The sequence below is a fragment of the Styela clava genome, chromosome 6 (genome assembly GCF_964204865.1).
Source record: "Styela clava chromosome 6, kaStyClav1.hap1.2, whole genome shotgun sequence".
Lineage (NCBI taxonomy): Eukaryota > Metazoa > Chordata > Ascidiacea > Stolidobranchia > Styelidae > Styela > Styela clava.
Window position 1 is genome coordinate 20,217,109 of NC_135255.1, and position 17,190 is coordinate 20,234,298.

Sequence of the window (17,190 nt, forward strand, 5' to 3'; positions counted from 1 at the left end):
AAATTAAAAAGTTTGCTGTAAACTTGGTAATTAAAAAAAGCCAACGGTTAACGATATCGATCGGTTAACAAAATCGCAATGCTTTCCAGACTGACACAAGGTCGGTTGGCCTGTTTAGATGGAAAGTCCTGTCCGCCTGTTTGACGCCAGTTGGGAGACGAATTTACCACCCAGGGTCGCCTATCGCCATGTCGACCGATTTAGTGGCAATTTTGATCCCTGTCCCGCGGAACAGCCCGCAGAAGCTAGCGTGACAACAATATATATACATATACATGTATAATTTAGACAAATAAAAGTCAATCAAACAATAAAGTTTTGATCGCAACTTTGGATTATAAATTAACGTCTGAATAAAGATATGAACCTAATCATTCATTAATCTCGATTGGACAATAGATGAACGCTTGAAAGAAGATCTGTTCTCAATCAAAATTTTGTTTGCTTTTTTGAACTTTAAATGGCCGCAGTGCAATGTTTTCTGTTGGTGCTGTTTGCAGGTGAGTGGAATAATATTTTTATGACGGGTAGCATGTAGAAAAAAGGGTACTCCCGAAGTATGTGAACCGAGATGGCGGACACCGGAACGTAGTAAGTGTACCAGATTCGGAATAGGCCATAATTTTATTCCAATTTTCCCTATTTTAGTGCTATTACGAGTTCGCGGACTAGCCAAGTGACTCCCGTAGTAATTGTACCTGAAATTATGACAACCTGGTACACATACTACGTTCCGATGTCCGCCATCTTGATTCACATACTTTGGGAGTACCGAAAAAAGTAGGTTCAGGTTCTAATAAATTTGAAAAACTTACCCCTGATGTAGGAAAAAAAGTAACTTGCAACGTACTCGAAAACTTTACTTTTGATTGAGATGCGACACAAATTACAGTACCGGATTGAGAGAAACAAATCACCCCCGGATTCCTACCTTAAAACTACAAGAATACTTGATTTCAAATTCTTGGACTTTCAACCTCCAGATCCCGGAGAATTCAGATTTCGACACAGGTCGGGTAGTCCAAAAATACGACACCACACTGACCTAATTCGGTTTGCTGAAATGAGTTTATGGCGTTATGAGTTTATTGAAGTATCGATATGATCACATTTTGCAGAAAAAAGACTCTCTCATTTGCACTGGTGAATAAAAGGGTCGGACATTTCGAATCGAATATTATCAAATTATTATTATAATATCGAAATTTCGCCGCCATCTTTTTTTTTTCTTTTCTCCAATGGACGAAGTGAATTTTTTCTATTGAAGCCATATTTTTTCAACGAAATTCTAACATATGACTATTTTCTGTAATAAGTTATTGATAAAACGTGTTTCTCATTGTGTGTGAACTTTCGGCAATCTGTCTGAGTGATGTATTCTATGTTTTCTGTAATTTATTTCTTGACTCAACCAATTACAATAAAAAAAGTCGCATACAATTATATATCTCCCAGGTATTCGAGATTCGATTCGAAAAAAATATTCGATTCGATTTTGAAATCATCAGGTATTCAAAAATGCCTAGCCCTAGTGATTACCTTATATATTCAAATACCTGATACACCCATCCCCCTTGTTGCAGGAGCACTACGGCCAACATTCTGCCAATGTGATAATACTTCACTGGTTATAAACGAAGGGAATGGCGAGATAACTTCTCCGAATTATCCCCCAAACGAATACGGAGAATCAGCTTCATGTTCTTGGGAGTTCCAGCCTCCGGTAGATGGGAAGAATTACAGTCTCGGTCTAACGATTATTTATCAACGACTCTATTTTGTTGTTGAAGGAGGTAGCAGTAGGAAAAACTGTTCGGGGAATTATTCACTTCTTATAAACAATGGTACGTTGACCTTATACGTCGTCGATTCACATTTTGTATTTTAGCGTCACAATTTCAGTAATATATCGAGTTACCGTAACGTGTTGTATTCTTACGTCAGTATAATATCAAGTCGTCATCCATTATGTATTATGACATCAATATTTTACTAATTTTCTATTACTGAGCGCAACAAAGTATTTCAATTTGTAATAAAGAATATTATACATTTTCTAAGCATAGACTCCAAACACAATATTCGTATGTATAGATAAACAAGACTGCCAAAGATACATTGGCTTCGTGAAACAATACGTTACATTGATGTTTTATGATTCTGACTCATGTGGCGCTGGATCCCCCAAACAATCATTCTCTCCGTCCGTTAACGTTCGGTATACTTCTGAAGGATCTTTGTGGAATGATCCACAAACTACTATGGGATTCAAAATCCAATACAAATTCACCGAATGTATTGAAGGTATGCTTTCGGTTACTAGACTTTAAAATGATAATGTTTTTCTAACTGGGTACGGGATTAGTTAGTTATTTGATTTTCGGACGCATTGACTTGAATTGGAATTGTGGGTTACGAGGAAGGACTTTAATTATGTTGTTGACAGCATTGGTCCAATATTTCGCGTTTGAATACAAACATTCACCACCTAACCCAGAGTATAATAAATTGGCTATACGCGACTCCAAACCGGAAATATTCTGATCATTTCGAATAATGGTAGCTCATTATGTAGCATGGCTGCATATACAGAGCTTAAAATAAAATTTATGGAAACGCCGTATAAAAAATCGGCGTCCAGAAGTGTGTGTATCAATATGGAGGTAGATAATTTTGTTCGCCTACTTTACCTCAAGTTGTGTAAGGAGACTGAAAACTACGGGAAAGAGGTATATTTAGCCCACACAGACAGTCTCCCAACCCGTAATAGAACTAAAATAAGGAAAATCGGAATAAAATTATGGCATAACCCTAACCTGGTACACACACTACGGGAGTACCAAAAAAACAGGGCTACGGCGACGAAATTTTACATTAGTTGTTGATGTTGGATGCTCTCTGGAAAACAAAATTATGGGAAAGAGTCCAAATTAATGAAAATGATCAATCACCTTTTTCTAGCAACGACACTCCAGCCAACGACCATTGTACCCACAACCACTGTTGTTCAAACGACCACTTGGGAAGAAAGTACTACATACATGTTGGAAACCACTGCGTCAGAAAAGCAGGAAACATCAAGTGAGCTTAACAGACTTGTACAGTACTTATGAAACATGATTGAAATATACATAATTATAAGTATATAAGTTGTTGTTTTCTGACTCCATAAAAAGCTCAGAAGGCGACGAAATAATTGATAAGAACATAATATATAAAACTGATTACAGAATCAGAAAAGCGAACAATTCCTTAAGTGAGGTTTAAAACGCACAGGTTTTAGATTGAAAGGTTGTTAGTCACTTGTTATATTTCGGATTGTTTAAAATAATTATATAATATTAAAGATTGTAACAATGCATTACCATATTCAGATTTATAAACAATTCCTCATTTGAACATATTAAATTTGAATATATTCTATATTCAAAATTCCAGAATATAATTCGAAAAAGTAGATTACTCAGTTTTCATTCTTGTTTCTTAAATTTTTATATAGGTTTGAAGTCGATAACTTCGACTAAGACTGAAAAATACGTCATGGGGTCAACTGAAGGTCAACGGGAGTCAACTGAAGGTCAACTAAGCACGACAACGGTTCTGATCCTTGTCTCTATTCCCGGGTTTATTGGAATCATCATTCTGATTGCGTCTGCGATTATTTATTGCCGAGGAAGAAAGTAAGTCTTAACATTTCAAGAGCATAGGTCAGAGTTAAGTCACCTTTACTCCAGAGCAGTGGTTCCAAACCGGTGGTAAATTTCCCATAGTGGGGAATTTGGGGGTTCCTGGTAGAAATTGAATGCTCCTCTAAAAATATACGCACGATAACACAATTATAAAATATTACACAATGAAAATCACAATTTAAGCCATGAAGCGGAAAAAGATTCCCATTCAATTAATCGAAACTTTGGTAAATCATCACGGTGTTGGCCATGTTATTCTGATCGTGCTCATGTAACTAATTTTGATCTTTGGTCGACCTCACAGACATGTCTCGAACGAGTACCAAAGGATTGTTACGCAAGAAGATTTTCGTTGAAGAGTCGCTAAGGGGCACAGTCTTTTTAAAATGTCTTGAAGATATTGGGTAGGCATACGCTCTGATGAACAAATTTTTGCAAAATCCATTTCCTTATCAGTTTGCTAAAAAAACGAAAAATAAAAGCAAAATGATATTCGACAGCATGGGGCAATTTCAGGAAAGTTTAAAGTGACTGCGTCTTATGCAGTTGTCCTGGGAATAGCAAGGACCAAAAAGTCCCATAACATCGGTGAGACATTGATGAAACTTTGTCTGGTGGAATGTGCTGATATTTTGCTGAGTGAGTCAGCGGCGTCAAAGGTGAACGGGTCTCCTTGTCCAATAGCTATGCGCATTTTCAAAATAGATTCAGACATCCGGTTATCATATCGAAAAAGAAAGCAAAACTGATATTGACGGTACAATGTAAACTTTGATGCGTCCTTTGTAATCGTATGTGTCGAATTGTTCTAATCGGTGAATACCACTTTTTTTTTACACGAATCGTCACTATCTTGGGATGCTTGAGGGCGCAATGAATGTTCTCACGGGGCTTCAACTTTTACACCAATTGCAAGCCTTTATTATAGAAATCGAATATTCGAACCGAATCGAATATGAAATTATTCGAATCGGTTCAAAGCAAAATTTCGAATCGCCGCCATCTTGTTTTTTTACTTTCCGCCAATGTTCGAGATGAATTTCCCAATTTTTTTAATTGAAGCCATACTTTTTTACCGCAATTCTCACATATGACTATTTCCTTATTGTGTGTGAACGTTCAACAATCTGCCTGAGTAATGTATTCTATGTTTTTGGTAATTTATGTGTCTGGAGGACCTAATACAATAAGAAAGTTACATACAATTTTATATCTCTCAAGTATTCAAGATTCGATTCGATTCTGAAACTATTGCCTTAAGGCTTAAGGCATTTTCGACAACTACAGGATTTTGAACATATTTGGCTTAACCCATTTTCAGTAAAAAAATTTTAATTTCAGTATGTTTTAATTCAAACAACCTATTTTATTTACATAGCAAAAGTTCTGCGAAACCTTTCTTCAACAAAGAAGAGATAGACATGAAAAAATTGCGTAATGAAGAAGACAAACCCGGCCGCGAATCAGGCGAAGGTGAGTATAATATACAATGGGGCTCAAGACAATGGTCAGAATCTTGCCACTATTATTGAACTTGATACGATTTTGAAATAATTTTGTTTTTCTGTTATTAGGTTTGTTAATATATATAGTTTATATATTTCAGACAATTATTAAGGTTTCGCGAGCCTCTGAAATGACTAATTAAAGTTCCGCTGTGACAAAAAGGTTGAATACCACTGTTCTAACCACTAATCCATTGCGCCCGAGATACCGAGTGTGGACATTTGTTAATATTTATTTCGTATTCAAACAGGCGACAAACTACAGACAAACACCACTGCGCAATCTACTGAGGCCGATACATCGGCTTTGTATTCTACGATTGTGAAACATACAGGAGCTGGCGCTAAAGAGCCAATCGAGATTTGAAAAACATTATATTGTTTACCCGTTTCTCAATAGTGCAACTGTATTATTTTAAAGTCAGCCCTCAACGTCATTACTGTATTATGACGTCGATCATTTATATTATGACGTCATTTTGAGATATGACGTCATCTGTTTTGTTTACAAACTTAGCAATTTAAGTTTACCAATTGATTTGAAAATTTCATTGGTTAAATATTGCATTTTTCTTTATAAGGCTATTACTTTTATTTATTCTTGAATTTCTATGAATCCTATGAGATCTGGTATTTCATCCAAACTTTCGCTATATTTTTATTTTCCATGGGAACACGGTTTTTAATCCGCCAAGCGTGACGGTTGTTCCAATTTGACGCGACGCTACGGCGAAACTAGGAGATTATTCAATTAACTGTAGGTGCACGGTACGAAAAGTACTTTGTTTACCGAGTTGGTATCCATATATTTGAGCATAGCTTTTGTTAATTTTTCAATTTCTGACATTTCTAATTACCAAGCTAGACAATATCAGCTAACGGGTCCGAAAACGTGGGTTTCAAGAGTCTCGACGGATTCAAGCTACAAAAAATTGACTTTTTTTTACATTTCAAAAGGTCTCGACCCTCACCCAGGGGTGGGATTCAATTTTTTTGTCAGCCGGTTCCTTCACAAAAGTCATATTTTTCAGCCGGTTCTGTTACAAACAGAACATTGACAGGAACCAGTAATGCTAACGGGTTCGCTGATCTCATAAAATTCCGAGAGACGGTTCTATAGAACCGGCTGAATCCCACCACTGCCTTCACCCCCGTGGTTCTGACCAACCCTGCTCAAAACAACTCGTGTGGAAAATTACTTTATTACCAATAAATTCGTTATATGCTATTATTTATCATTTTTACGAGATAAATCTTGTGTAATTTACTGTTATTGTGATTATATTACCCATCTATGCATTATACTACCCATCTATGCATTATACTGAATTTGTCTCCGAATTGTGTATAATATTGTCTGTTTATAACTGCAAAAAGGACCCAAATTTTCGGACCAGTTTGAATAAAATGATTCTATGAAGGGCGCATATTGTTTGTTTGTCTTTTATTTACACCAGGGTTGGGTTTGCAACTTTTAATACAGGGTGTCAGATACAAATGACAGGGTGAAACCGCTGGGCGCACCTTTATTTGACATGAGCTTTCTAGTAGTTGCATGCACAAGAAAGCAATGTAACGTCATAGGCATAGATAATAAAGTGGACCGATATATAGCCTTTTCAACGCACATGGATTAGAATCACTGGCACGCACCAGGATAAACTAAATTAAAAACGTTTCGAGGGCCGCAGACCATTGAAAATTGGCACTTACCTGCGGGCCGCACAATTTTTTCTTGCGGGCCGCAGGTTGCACACCCCTGAATTCTACACATTTTCTTTCGATATTGGTCATATTCAAATGACCTCTCAGTGAAATGTTCTGTCAGGGATGAGAAATCCTAGCCCTATTCTCAATTTTAATTTTTGAACACCTCGGAATCAGGGTTTAAAATTCCTACAAAATCGAAATTGCCCGCATACACTAGCAAAACTCATCAATGATAAAGATACAAAAAGGGCGTATATTTCAACACTGTGTCTATATTTTTAGAAATTTCATATTCCTTTGCGAAACATAAACTCAAACAGGTCCAATTCCAGGCTTTAATATTATCATTTCTAACGTACTTCCTTTTACGTCCGGAACTCCATCATGATGAGTCTGATCAGATTAAACCCAATCGATCACGCAAGGTACTGATATTATCCCAAGATATAAGCAATCCTCATTATAACTTTCATGTTTGGTCTATCTTTACGTGGGGTTATAAAATACTACAAAGTTTAATGACTTTATACTATTTAGATGGCAATGATTCAGAATGATTTTTAGTACAGCTATAGCAGTGGTGAGATTAGACTTTAGTGATCGTTTTATTCATTATTTTAGGAGTTAACAACCACAGTAAATTGGTAATGCGCACTGCAGCTGGCGATTAGCCTTTAATTTTTAATTTCTGAAGTGATTCATGTAAAGTTTGTCATGTTATATTAGCCAAGGAGTGACATATATTACTTAACATGATGTTTAAGTTGTTTTCATTGTATGTTACGTTCAGCGAATCATGTTTCAGACCTTGGGCAACCGCAGTTAGTGGTTAATATAAATTGTAGCTGACGATTGGGGTTATAATTATGAATTTCTGAAGCTATGTATCAGATTTCTGTAAAGAGAAGCTGTTGCTAGTTTAATACAGAACGGAACCTGTTCATACAATTTTAAGTCCCATCACTGGACTATCTATAGGTTCACAATTTTTATTGAACATTTGATAAATTCATTGCAGTTGCTTGCTACAGTGTCGCTATAAACTGATGGGAAAAATATTTTATTCCCTATTACAGGTACGTCTATGAGTAGGATAAACCCATGCTTTCATAAAACAGAACTATAGTTATATATTATTCATGTGTTGAAATACGGTCATTTGCCGGCGGCAAACTGCTTAGAGACGGGAACTAGTTGTACTAGTTGTACTAGATGATACCTTGAAGCAGATGTTTCCAGTCTTTTTTGTTAAATTCCTCCATTTGCCTATTTTTGAACTCTTGGTTCCTCTCTCAAGTATCATAAAAATTAATTTATTCAATATGTAATTGATCCTTAAACCAGTAGAAAGTATTAAGCGCAAGCCGCACTTCCTTTTTTGTACAGTTCAAATAGTTTATAATGTGTGTATAAATAAGTATTATGATAATAAAAAAAAATATTAGTGATGCCACAGCAAGTGCAAAGTCAATTCCTTCCCCAAAAAACGACAAAATAACTAGGGAGGAATAGGACGAATATAAATACGTCTAAAGGTAGTTCAGAGCGCAAGACAACGCATTTAGTCTTCCCGGACATTTTTTCTTTTGTGCTGAGAACGAAATAAGATTAGTCTTACTGCATCCGCTTTGCAAATATTAGTCCCGGATAAAACATAAAATGGGTGTGAATTAGATGTGTTGCCATGGTTTCGAAATTATTGATACTCTTCACAAAATGAACAGCCTGCCGTATCAGAAAGTAATAAAAGAAATTGTTAAAAATTCCGTATTTCGTACTGTAATTGTTTTCCCCGTTTTATTGTTTCGATATGCAGTATGTGTATTTCATTGTTGCAAAATGAATAAAATTGAAATTGACGAACTATTTTGACTTTCCTGTTAATACTCAAACACGAGCCACGTCCGTAAATTTGAGAGAAAAAAAAGAGTCAAAATTCCAATTAAATTTTTTCAAATAACTTTTTAGTTCTACTTCACAAAACATAATTATTATAACTCAATTCTGTTTCCTACTTGGGACTATAAATGGCCGCGGTGCGGTATATTCTGTTGGTGCTATTCGCAGGTAGGTGGAATTACATTTTCGATGACGCATAATATGTAGGGAAATAAATTTGAATTCCTTCTACCGATTGAGATTTGACAAAAATTCCAAGTACGAATTCCCAAAACAAATTACCTCCGTATTCCCGCGATATCGATTTTTCTTATCTTTTCTTATCTTATAGGAGCACTACGGCAAGCATTCAGCCAATGTGATAATACTTCACAGGTTATAAACAAAGGGAACGGCAAATTTATGTCTCCGAATTACCCCCCAAACGAATATGGAAAATCAGCTTCATGCCTTTGGAAGTTCAAGCCACCGGTAGATGGGAAGAATTACAGTCTCAGTCTGATGATTGTTTATCAACGACTCTATTTTGCTGTCGGATCACACGGCGGGAAAGACTGTTCAGGGAATTATTCGCTTTTCATAAACAATGGTATGTTGGTGATATACAGCACATTAATTTTCCTATATTGAACACGTCATCAAATGATATTATGATGTCACATTTATTATGACGTCTCAATTTCAGCATCATACTAGCACATGTTGTAATCTTATGTCACGTTTTAAATCATGTCGTCATCCATTATGTATTATGACATCATTATTTGACTAATTTTCTATTATGAAGTATTTCATAAAGAATATATTACATTTTCTGATCACAGACTTCAAACACAATATTGTTCTCATAGATAAACAATACTGCGAAAGATACATCTCTATCCATAATCCACAATTCGTTACATTGATGTTCTATGATTCTGACTCATGTGGCGCTGGATCTCCCCATCAACCATTCTCCCCGGGCGTTACAGTTTGGTATACTTCTAAAGGATTGTTGTCCAGTTCGAATCAATCTAGTATGGGATTCGAAATCCAATACAAATTTACCGAATGTATTGAAGGTATGTCTTGGGTTACTGAATTTTAAAATGATATTGTTATTCAAATTCCATTCTCAACTTACATTCGCAAATATTATTTGACCAGCCTCGATTGTGGGTTAGGACGTGGACTGTAACTATGTCGACACAAATCTACCGAATGTTTTGAATGTATGCTTTCCGTTACTTGGGGATATTGTTTTTCAAATTGAATGAATATATTAGAATGGATATTTATGAATTTTCATTCCATTTTCAACTCACATTCAGTCAGTCAGTAGTTTATATTTCACCAAAATGAAAATGATGCAAACAAAAACTAGTAAAGACCATGAAAATGGCATTTCACGGTGAAGGGTTGACGCGAATAATCCAATGTTGGTTATCGAGCAGCGACACGACCCGTGATAAAAGTCTAACTTGGTTTAAGTTGAACAGGAAGATGGCGCATAAATATGTGTGATTAAAAACATGTTGTTGACAACATTGGTCCAATATAACGCGTTTAAATACCATGCCAGCCACCTCTCCCAGAGTATAATAAATTTGGTAGGAAATTCCGAACCGGAAATAATCTGGTCGTTTCAAATGGTGGTAGCTCGTTATGTCGCATGGCTGCGTGTACAGATCTTGAAATGAAATTTAATAAAACGCCGTTGAAATAATCGGCGCTCCGAAAGTGTGTGTACCAATATGGCGGAAAATAATTTTGTTCGCCTACTTTATATCAAGTTGTGTAAAGGAAATGGAATCTATGGACACGGGGTATTTTCCCATGTCTAACACAGACAGTGCCCAAACTCGTAATAGAACTAAAATAAGAAAAATCGAAAATAAAATTATTGCATAACCCTAACCTGGTACACACACTACGGGAGTACCAAAAAATCAGGGCTACGGCGACGAAACTTTACATTATTCGTTAGTGTTGGTTGGATGCTCTTTGAAAAACAATTTTTTATCAAAATAGTCCACAATAATAAAAATAATCAATTCCCCTTTTTTCTAGCAACGACACTTCACCCGACAACTGTTGTACCCCAAACTACTTTTATTGAAACAACCACCATGGAAGAAACTACGACTTACATGTTGGAAACCACTGCGACAGGAACGACAAGTGAGCCTAACAGACTTGTAGTTATTTGCCACGATTTGAGTTCCTACCTATCCAGAGTCGAAGGAGGCCAATGGGATGAATTTTAGGTACTCCTGTAGTATGTGAACCAAGATGGCGGACACCGGAACGTAGTATGTGTACCAGGTTAGGCCATAATTTCAGATACAAACATTACGGGAGTCACTTACCTAATCTCCAAACTTGTAATAGAACTGAAATGAGGAAAATTGGAATAAAATTATGGTCTAACCGTAACATGGTACACATACTACATTCCGGTGCCCGTCATCTTGGAGCACATACTTCTGGAGCGCCATTCAAAGGGCTATTTCATGACCCTTGTTAGCATTTAATGTTGCCAATAATGCACTCACTTCGACATCCTCTAACTTGCAAACGAGAATATCGGTTAGAGACCAAAGACTTATCGATCGAAAGTTAGGGGATCTCCCAAAACAGCGCTCTCACCCCATAGCGACACCTTGTGTCCCATTAATAATTAATTAATAACTCGCTAAATATACGACATAATTCATCCAAAATCGATAGGTTTTTGGTCCGAGGTATGATAAATGCACATGCAAAATTTGGAGCAGATTCAACCTCGCCTTCGTGAGATATCGCGTGCATCTAACAGACAGACAGACAAACCGACAGACAGACAGACAAATACCTATCAACATACTTACCGATCTAAAGATCGATAAGTAATAACTTGAAATCTTGCCAATACATACAAAATGTATTCTGTATACAAAACTAATTTAGAGCACGCACTTCGACAATGATTTACACATAAAACAAATTCAAAATTTATCAAATATATTGCAGAACCTGAGACACAATCGACAATAAAAGTGACAGAGAAGCCTATTATATCCCAAGGTAAGTCCGGTATCAGAAAACGGTGCAGTGTTTCCCAACTTATCGGTTGCGCCTGAAAATTTTATTGCTTTTTTCTCAAACTGCAAGTTACTAATATTATTTTCTAGTAAATTTCATAGTTTGTTTCATATTTGGTATGGAATTATTGCTCAATTGTATATATATGTGGGTAGTATCACAGCGTGAAAATTTTGTAACATTTATTTTGTTTTGGTTATTTTGTTCAAATACGGTCACACCACTATTCATCTCTTTCACTTTGTTTTATTTTAGTGTTTTAATTTTTTTTAGACGGGCATAATGGTACTACTACATACCGTTTAGTATAAGCACATTCTTAGGTCGCGATATTTTATCAATTTTAGTTTGAAAAAAGGTTGGCAACCACTATTATAAAGTACTTTATCCTACTCGTTTTAGTCTTTCAAAATTCAATTTGTCACAACCCTTCATAAACCTCTTGTTCACTGTTTCATTTCAATCTTAAACACCTTATAAATGCGTTTTCATATCGACAGGGACGAAAACTGAGGCTGGTACAGGCGACACGGGGACAATTAAAGGTCTGAGCACGACAACGGTCCTGTTCCTCGTCTCTATTCCAGGGTTTATTGGAATCATCATACTGATTGCGTCTGCGATTATTTATTACCAAGGGAGAAAGTAAGTCAAACATATACCTCCCAACGTTAAATATGTAACTTCAAACGCATATACACGCTCATATACAAATTAAATATCTGAACCTCACTCTGCTTGGCAATGAGCTACTATAGTAAATATTTATGGCTGCGAACCATCTAGCTATTTTTATTGCGCTTTAGCCGCTAGGTTATTGCGTCCACATCGAACATCTCAAAACGTTGATAAATACAAAATCACATCGATGTATTCGAATTTTAGAAGATCTGTTGCGCAATCTTTATACAACAACGATGGGGTGGGCATGGAAGAAATCAGACAAGAGCAAAGTCAAGAACAAGGAACCGATGATGGTAAATGCTGAATGGAATTGTTATATAGAACAAGTATACGCACAAATAAATCCTTCCTAACTTACCGAAGTCGAGTTTTCAAACCTCCGATCGTTCAATGGTGATAATCATTATCAAAATTGAAAAAAAAACCTCTATTAAGCGTTCTAGTCTAATAAAAAAAGCTTTTTGGCAAAAGTTGAAGTCGGAGTCAAAATTTACATCGATCCGGCGTCGGGTGCCGGACTGAGAGTCAAAATACTTACAGTTACAACTTCGAGTCAAGGGTTGAAGTTGGTTTATTTTCAACCAAGGTCGACTGTAACATTGTTCGGCGCCCCAGACGTATGTGTACCAATATGGAGATAACTAATTTTGTTCGCCTATTTTACATCAAGTTGTGTAAAGGGACTGAAACCTTTGGGCATGGGGTATTCACTTAGCTGACACCACAGACAGTCCCCGAACTCGTAATAGAACTAAAATAAGGAAAACTTCGTTAAATTTGCCCAGGCAAATCGAACTATACACACATATAAATTCATGTAGATTAAACCAAAGGGTCATATGCATTGTTTTTTAAAAATGAAAAAATGCATTGTCCTAAATTGCACTGGTTTAACCCCCCAATGATATTTGATCTGGCAGAAAAATTTGAGGCATTAATAAGATTATTGATACATTTTTATCACGTGTATTTATATTCACAGGCAAGGAACTGCAGACAGAACCTACTGATTCATCTGCACTTTATTCCACGATTGAAAAACAAACGTAAGATGGCGCTAAAGGGTCGGTACACATTCGAATGCGAAGAGCAACCGACTAAAAAGTCATTGTGAAAGATATTAACGACTAGCGTATTTAGCTAGTTCAACAGACTATGTAGCCGTTTTCACGTATTGAATTTAATGAATGTCAAGGCGTCACATTTTGTCACGGCGTCATTTTCCAATTTATTTACTTTAATGCCCCTTAAAACTCATAGAGAGTGTAAATACCACGGCTGAGCAGTTCAGTAAATTTATACCCGGGTTCAAACTATGAAACAATTAAAAAACAGCTCCGGATCACGCTTCCGACTCCGGGTTGACAAAATTTTGACTCCGACTCCAAACTATGAAAAAACCAAATTTTGATAACAAAAGATCTTGCGTATGGACGATTTCTCTAATTGTCTGTGGAGAATGTTTGATCGAAAATTTTAAATTCGAATATCAACATTTAAGTCTGATATTCCGACGAAGACTCCCGAGAGTTCGAAATGGCGACTCTAGATCCGGATTTTAATAACAACAAATTATTCCAAAATCGTACTCACAACTCTGGTAATACGCTGATAATAAGTGTAACAAACTCGAGTTGTTTGACAACATAGCATTTCACAGTAATCGCGCCCATATATTTTGTGTTGCTACGCTTTTACTTATCTATGCACTATATGACAAAATTTTATTTCGTATTCTAGAGAATTATAACAAAAATGGTTCGAAATGTATTCTCTTGTTTGCAAATTTACTCCCAATGCAGATTAAATTTAACTGAGACTGAAACCCCTTAACGCTTCAACATTTCATTTTTTGCCGCTCCAGAAGTGTGTGTACCAATATGGAGGTATCTACTTTTGTTTGCCTACTTTACATCAAGTTGTGTAAAGGGACTGAAACCTATAGGCAGGGGGTATATTCACTTGGCTAACACAGACAGTCCCCAACCTCGTAAGTCGTAATAGTACTAAAATAAGGAAAATCGGAATGAAATTATGACCTAACTCTAACCTGGTACACACACTACGGGAGTACTAATTTTTCAACTTGACCTTCCCAGATGCCTGTTGTTTCAAGTTCAACTCAGATTTCGAAATATAATAACAGATCGCAAATTTTACGCAAACCTAATTCTAAACCTCAGTTCCACACACAGCGATATACAGCCCATTGTGTCCAAATACTTGACTGTTGCTATTTTTATGTGTTTATACTTATTTATGCACAATATATAATCTTTCAGGAAATTATACACAGAAAATTTTAAAATATTTTTCTTGCAGTTTTAGTTGCAAAATGTACGCCCAACCGAGGGACCACTTTTTGAACTCTATTAGTATTACCTTATATCAACTTATATCTGACACGCTTAGATGCCCGTTTTTCCACATAAAACTTTGCTAGCTTCGAAACATTAGGACAGGGTGTGACCTCTGCGCTATTCGACGTCGGTGAACTCAAAGATCGTTGAAATGAAAAGTAATTCTTGCCCCTATACTAGCGTTGCTACGTTTTTATTTATCTATGCACAGCATGACATTATTTTATTCGTATCGCAAATTCTACTATTCCCTTTAACCTTATTATGCATTATATTGCTTCCAAATTATATCTAAACACTTGTTGTTTTTCAACTCAGATTCTGATACTATCGCGTCTTGTTCTTGTATACGAGTGTTGCTCTATTGCATATTTTTTTACTGATCTATGCAAAACACGGCGTTAATTTATTTGCCTTACACGTATTTATACCCTTAAACATATTACACTTAATTGGGACCTCCTGAAGTATGCGCATCAAGATGGCGCACAATCTGAACTCAGGTTGTGTACCAGGTTAGGGTTCAGGTTATGCGACATCTTGGTGCGCATACTTCAGGAGCACCCTTAATTGTTTTCAAATTATATTGAGTTCCCTAGAGACCCGTTGTTAAACAATAAATTTTGCTTATTCCAAATTATTGCGACGAAGTGTGAATTTTACGCTGATCAAATACTGTAAGCTTAGTTCCACACACGGTGATAGTAACGCTCCGTCGCGTCGTGGATTGATTTGGGTGTCACTGCTTGGTTCGCCGAGGCTTCCCTTCCCTAGTAAAATGTGTATCTCATTTTATTCTTTTAAACATTGCATGTTATTTTTTACTGGATGACATATTAAACTTGACTATGTTATTTTGTATATATTCTTTATATTTATCTATGCACAATGTGACATTTATTCATTCTTTTTCCGGAAAAATATATTCGCAAGTCGTAATGTTTCAAGATGTGCTTTCCTGCCTGCGAAATCATACCCAATGCAGGTCAAAAATACCTCCGGTTGGAAACCCCTGTCTTAAAGCCTATCCTATTACATTGTTTTAAAATTATATCTGGATAGCTTGCCATTATTTTAACCCAGAATTTGGTAATTTCGAAATATTGTGACACAATGTGAGCTGACTGAGAACCCCTACCTTAACCTATTACACTCACAAGCCCGTTATTATAGAGACCCCATATTTTTTTTTGGAATCAAAATAGTGTGACACTGTGTAAATTTTACTTTAATCGACTTTGAACAACTTCACATTCGTTTAAAGGAAAAATAAATGTGCCTTTTTGTCGCAAATTTTACCGCCGCTCTGAAGTCTCTTGGTATATATATTAGCATAGTGGGTCTGGTCAACATTAATACTCCTTCAGTAAATTTTTATTCTGCTACTAATACACTTTATTTAGGCATGACTGTTTAGAATAACCTTGTACCAAGGTAAAAATGCAGCAATTTTTCGCTTTTTTATTTCTCAGGTTAGGTTGAGGACAAAACTGCACAAAAGTTGAATGGGTTCAGAGCACAAAAGTCTTGCTCCTACACGCATTAAGCAATATGTAAAATTACTACTCACAGTTGCAGAAACACGTGGTCCGCATTCGTCTTTCTAAGAAGTTGTTTATTTCCATTAAAGTTGTCGCTAACTTCTCCATTCGGAACACCTAACCTTCCCATTTGAACGTTCCTATTCTTACTGCTTCTGCGCTGAACCAGATTTATCTCGTTAAGGTTGCCAGACAACACACAAATTATTCATGACAAAATATGATATTACGCGCAACATTACGCCTAGATTTCGCATAGAGGCGTATGTGTTGACATAAAATTTGATTTAGTAAAATGAATAATTTTAAAAATTACTAAGCGAATATAAGATATGTAAATTCCGCAGCAATGCAAGATTGCAAAACAGCAAAAACTGGCAATTTCTTCACATCTGTCGATATTGCTAGGAATTGACATTGTGATGTAACTTTATCAACTCATTGCAATTGTGACATCTCGAACCTAACCTATCAGATGCACTACAGGAGCGTTTAGAGTTTGGTAAAGTTTGCTGTAAACTCTACAATTAAAAAGGCAGTTAACGATATTGAACGATTAACGAAAATGCATATGCTTTTGTCACAGATAGATTTTTTTTCTGTGTGTTGAAAGAATCAGAAGACTCAGATTCCCGATTTGTGGTTTATTATGAGGCAACTTCACAGTTAAAACACTTAAAACAGAGAACACAGGAAAACACGTCCGGCCGCCAGCGAGGCGACCGGAGAAGAGGCG

General features: G+C 36.2%; 2 protein-coding genes across 2 annotated transcripts; both read left to right on the forward strand.

Moving 5' to 3' along the window:
• Positions 1-262: 262 nt before the first annotated feature.
• Positions 263-6,615, forward strand: LOC144424633 (uncharacterized). The gene is made up of 7 exons (XM_078114096.1): positions 263-500; positions 1,584-1,844; positions 2,095-2,304; positions 2,962-3,081; positions 3,500-3,680; positions 5,068-5,162; positions 5,446-6,615. Exons 1-7 carry the CDS (start codon positions 461-463, stop codon positions 5,559-5,561), a joined length of 1,023 nt encoding a protein of 340 aa, XP_077970222.1. The 5' UTR covers positions 263-460; the 3' UTR covers positions 5,562-6,615.
• Positions 6,616-8,867: 2,252 nt separating this feature from the next.
• Positions 8,868-16,035, forward strand: LOC120331972 (uncharacterized). The gene is made up of 8 exons (XM_078113335.1): positions 8,868-8,971; positions 9,135-9,392; positions 9,655-9,867; positions 10,856-10,966; positions 11,798-11,851; positions 12,370-12,514; positions 12,755-12,846; positions 13,536-16,035. Exons 1-8 carry the CDS (start codon positions 8,932-8,934, stop codon positions 13,601-13,603), a joined length of 981 nt encoding a protein of 326 aa, XP_077969461.1. The 5' UTR covers positions 8,868-8,931; the 3' UTR covers positions 13,604-16,035.
• Positions 16,036-17,190: the final 1,155 nt, after the last annotated feature.